The sequence below is a fragment of the Microtus ochrogaster genome, unplaced genomic scaffold, assembly GCF_000317375.1.
Source record: "Microtus ochrogaster isolate Prairie Vole_2 unplaced genomic scaffold, MicOch1.0 UNK62, whole genome shotgun sequence".
Taxonomy (NCBI): Eukaryota; Metazoa; Chordata; class Mammalia; order Rodentia; family Cricetidae; genus Microtus; species Microtus ochrogaster.
The window spans coordinates 1,342,531-1,346,640 of NW_004949160.1; the positions used below are offsets into that span (position 1 = coordinate 1,342,531).

The 4,110-nt window shown below is 36.8% G+C and overlaps 1 protein-coding gene across 1 annotated transcript in view; it reads right to left on the minus strand.

Moving 5' to 3' along the window:
* Positions 1 to 4,110, minus strand: part of Exoc6b (exocyst complex component 6B) — a 500,761-nt gene that overhangs the window by 295,299 nt on the left and 201,352 nt on the right. Inside the window, exon 8 of the mRNA XM_005369834.2 lies at positions 2,872 to 2,940. Coding sequence (XP_005369891.1) covers positions 2,872 to 2,940 — 69 coding nt within the window. The remainder of the gene's footprint in view (positions 1 to 2,871; positions 2,941 to 4,110) is intronic.

Genomic DNA, 4,110 nt, shown 5'->3' on the forward strand with positions numbered 1-4,110 from the left:
CAGCAGCAGCAGCAGCAGCAGCAGCAGCAGCAGCAGCAGCAGCAGCAGCAGCAGCAGCAGCAGCACTATACCTGTCCTAAAAGGGCTTTCCATTTACTGATGAAGACTACAACTAAATATGATGATTAATGCAATAAACACAGAGACACACATCAGGCCCTAGGGAATACATATCCACTGAGCTCAGTCTGCAATATTAGCAAAATAAGTAAGAATGAGAAAATTAAAATGAAACAGAATGAAAAAAGAAAAACAATGAAATGAGAGTGGTGATTGACGTAAAAGGACTAATATGCAGAAGGGATGACAACAAAAACATGCTTCAGAATTTGAAATCAAGAGGGTAAGAAGCAAGAAATGTGAAAGACCTCTAAAGAGCCATGGACTGGTTTCTCTGTTTGTTTGCTTGTTGCTGTTGTCACTAGAGGAGACTAAGCCCAGATCCTCCCACAGTATTAAACACATACTCTACCACGCAGTCCATGCTCAGTCCTGGCACATGAACTTTTAACAACAGCAAGAAACAGAACAGTGGTACAGGTAGAACCCTGGAACAGTGAAGGGTACAAAAAAGGTGAGCTGACAAACACCAAAGTAAGGCAGCAATATCAGAAAGGCTGCCAGAGAGGAGGAAAACCATCATGTAAGGAGGAAAATTACATGAAAGGATGAGAAGTAAAAACTATCAGTAAAGTCCAGGTACTGCAAGATACACTCAGAGAGTGACAAGAAAGGAGAGAGGACTTTAGATTGATCAGAATGAAGAGATGAAGACAATATGGGAATGGATGGAATCAGTACTATATAGTTTAAATTCTTATTCTCCATTTTCAGTTCCCAAATCCTCTTTTTCGCAAGGCCTAAGATTAATATTAACTATATTAGAAAATGAGAATATTGTAATAAATATTTATGTTCAGTAACATTTTAAAATATTCTTGTTAATACTGTGAGGAGCTGTACTTTACCATGAAGTAATATGCACAGCTGACTTGAACACAGTTTTATGTAATGACAAGATTATAGCCTCAGCTCAATGAATTCAGCCCTAGATTACACATTATCTCACCATCCTGTAATAAAACTGGTGTTGGATTTTACTCAGAGTTCCCATAAGTCTAAAACAGGAATGTCTAAATTAGAAAGATATATTCAAAAAAAACTATGGAGCTGAATTCCTCCTATAATCAGCTGTGAATTTCTAAACCACAGCAAGGAAACAGTGCCTTGGACATTGTTATAGAAAATTTGTGAGTATCAAATATGTCACCATTTCAGATACTAATGTGTAAAATCCTATTCCAATTAGACAATTTTCTCATTTGATCATGTCTAAACCAACAGACACTAGTTCTCATATAAGTTAAGCCTACATGCTCATTGGTAGCTAAGAAATACATTGTTAATTAAGAAAACCATCTTGTCAATTTGTTTGTTAATAAGAGTCTAGACCTCCTCTACACATGTCTATACATCATAGTGTATGCTTCTGCAAACACTAGTACAGCATCTATACATCAGCATCGAAAACAACATCATCTAACCAAACAATCGCCATTTACTAAATGCCAATCATTTGCTAAGGTCTGAGGTGGCATTATTTCACTGTCAATAATGCACTAAACAGGAAATTATTATCCTAATTCATACATGAACTGCTAGACCACCCTAACACACACAGCTAGTAAATGTAAGCAATTTTACTACTCTGTTAGAATTCCCACTTGAGGCAGATTTGTTCCGTTTTCATAAAAACGTAACAAAGCTTATAAAAGACAGCACACAGTGGTAAAACAGCACTTCCACATTACCGTCATCCCAAGAATGCACTTCCATCCTGGCACACTGCAACCATTTAAAGTACAAATCCTCATTTCCCTAGACATCCAGACATTTCCCAATCCATTTCATACAGAAGAGACACTAATGAATAATCAGCACAGTGTGGATGATAAACACTGAAGATAATGCAAGGGGAATCCTGTCACTCTGAAACAGGAGGCTTTGGAGAGTGTTGGTTTGAGGTTGGCAGGATAGTTGCTTGTTTGTGTGTTAGTTTAGGTTTATTTTTGGTTGTTTTATGGGAGTTCAAACATTATGAACTATAAGTTTAAAACTGATGGTCCTGATTACCTCAAAATTAAAAATATCCATTTCAAGGAACATAAACAGTTTGTAGTACAGAGACAAATTGGATGGATATTTACAATATCCAAAACTATCAATATCAACTACACAGAAGGAATTTCTAAAATTTCTCTTTCCAAGAAAAAAAAAAGAAACCCAAAATAAAATATTAACCAAGGTATAGAAATGGGTAGGAAGTGGTTAATTCATCTACAAAGAAAGGCACAGTTTTATACCACCACTCAGAGAAATGCAAGTATACGAACACTGTACTCAGGACTCACCAGGGTCTGTCTGCCCATAGCTCCGTAGGCAGGCGCATGGACACAGTAGGGACAGAGCCACTTCCTAGGACTCTACTAATACCACAGAACTGCCCTTTTGAAAAATTTATTTTACCAGTGTTTTATAAAAGAGGAATTTTTTTAAATGTAAATACTTTTCATAAACACTTTAATGTATAAAAAGCAAGTTATTAAAGGTTGAATATGTCAACTTAGAAACAGAGCAACTGAATACATGTAACTATTCTGCTTATAACCTACAATCTATTGATAGCTGTCTGAGCTGTCATCAGCTATACAGCATTTTACAAGGCAAACAGAAACAAGATTCAAGCAAGAGCAGAAGAATTAGTTAATACTCATCAAACAAAATTTGCTTAAAAACACATTAAAAATAGTAATAAATCAGAATTTTGGGTTTAATACATTTCTTTATTAGGAAGGTCATATAAAGACTCACCAGGACAGAATATATGTGCAGACACCGATATACAGGAGAGAAATCCACCAAGTCTTGAGCCCCAGGTACCTAGAAGCATACAATTACAAAAATATCAAATAAAAGTATTATGGAAAAACTGTATTAACGTTATTTTTACTACTCAAATAGTGATTTGCTTTCAAAGCCAGCTTTATATTCTAAGAGGAAAATTCAAAATAAACATAAGAGTAATGTTCTCAGATTATAGAGATGGCTCAGCAATTAAGAGTGCTTGCTGCTCTTTCAGAGGACCTGAGTTCAATTCCCAGCAACACAAGATATAACTCATAATCACTTGTAATCTCAGTTCCAAGAGATCCAACACCCTCTTCTAGCTTCCATGAGCACCCACACACAGGTGGTATACATACACAGAGACACACATACATACGTATAAATAAAAAAGAAAAACCTTAAAAAAATAAAAGTCACATTCCCAAGTGAAACACATATCTGTAATGTAATTCTAAAACTTGGGAAGGGGGCAGGAACATCAAGAGTTCATGGTCATTTTTAGGTAGTCCAAAAATACCACAGAGAGAGACAGAGACAGAGAGACATATAGAGACAGACACAGAGACAGAGAGAGACAGACAGAGTGAGAGACAGAGACGCAGAATGGGGGGGGGGGTGCTCCCAAAAGCTTAGCTTTCTTTTCTAGTCACAAGCTGTAATGAGAGGGTCCAGGTGGCACAGTCCCAGAGAGATGAAAAGAGAAACTGCTTTCACTGTCTTCAGAGACACTGAGCCCTGAGCCAAGGATCAACAGAGAAAGTATAGAAATGGAGCTGTGACTTTGGTGACACAAGTCACCTTCTAAAATGCATAGAGATTACATGAAAGTCAAGTTTGAGTGGTTAAAGGCAAATGTGCTATACAAGATGACTACTTTTAATGGCCAGTTATTAAAGGGAGTAAGTATTAAAATGCTTGTCTTTTTCATCAAAATACAGAACTGATACAAAAGGAGGGTACACTGTATTAAAAGTGAGATGACAAATGGAAAAGCCAAACCAAGAAGTTACTCAACAGACTTTAATGAATAGTGAATAATTATAATAATAATTTAGTGAATAATGAATGATGTATTGACTAAACTTAAACATCAAAATAAAAAGTAAACCCGGGCAGTGGTGGCGCACGCCTTTAATCCCAGCACTTGGGAGGCAGAGGCAGGCGGATCTCTGTGAGTTTGAGACCAGCCTGGTCTACAAGAGC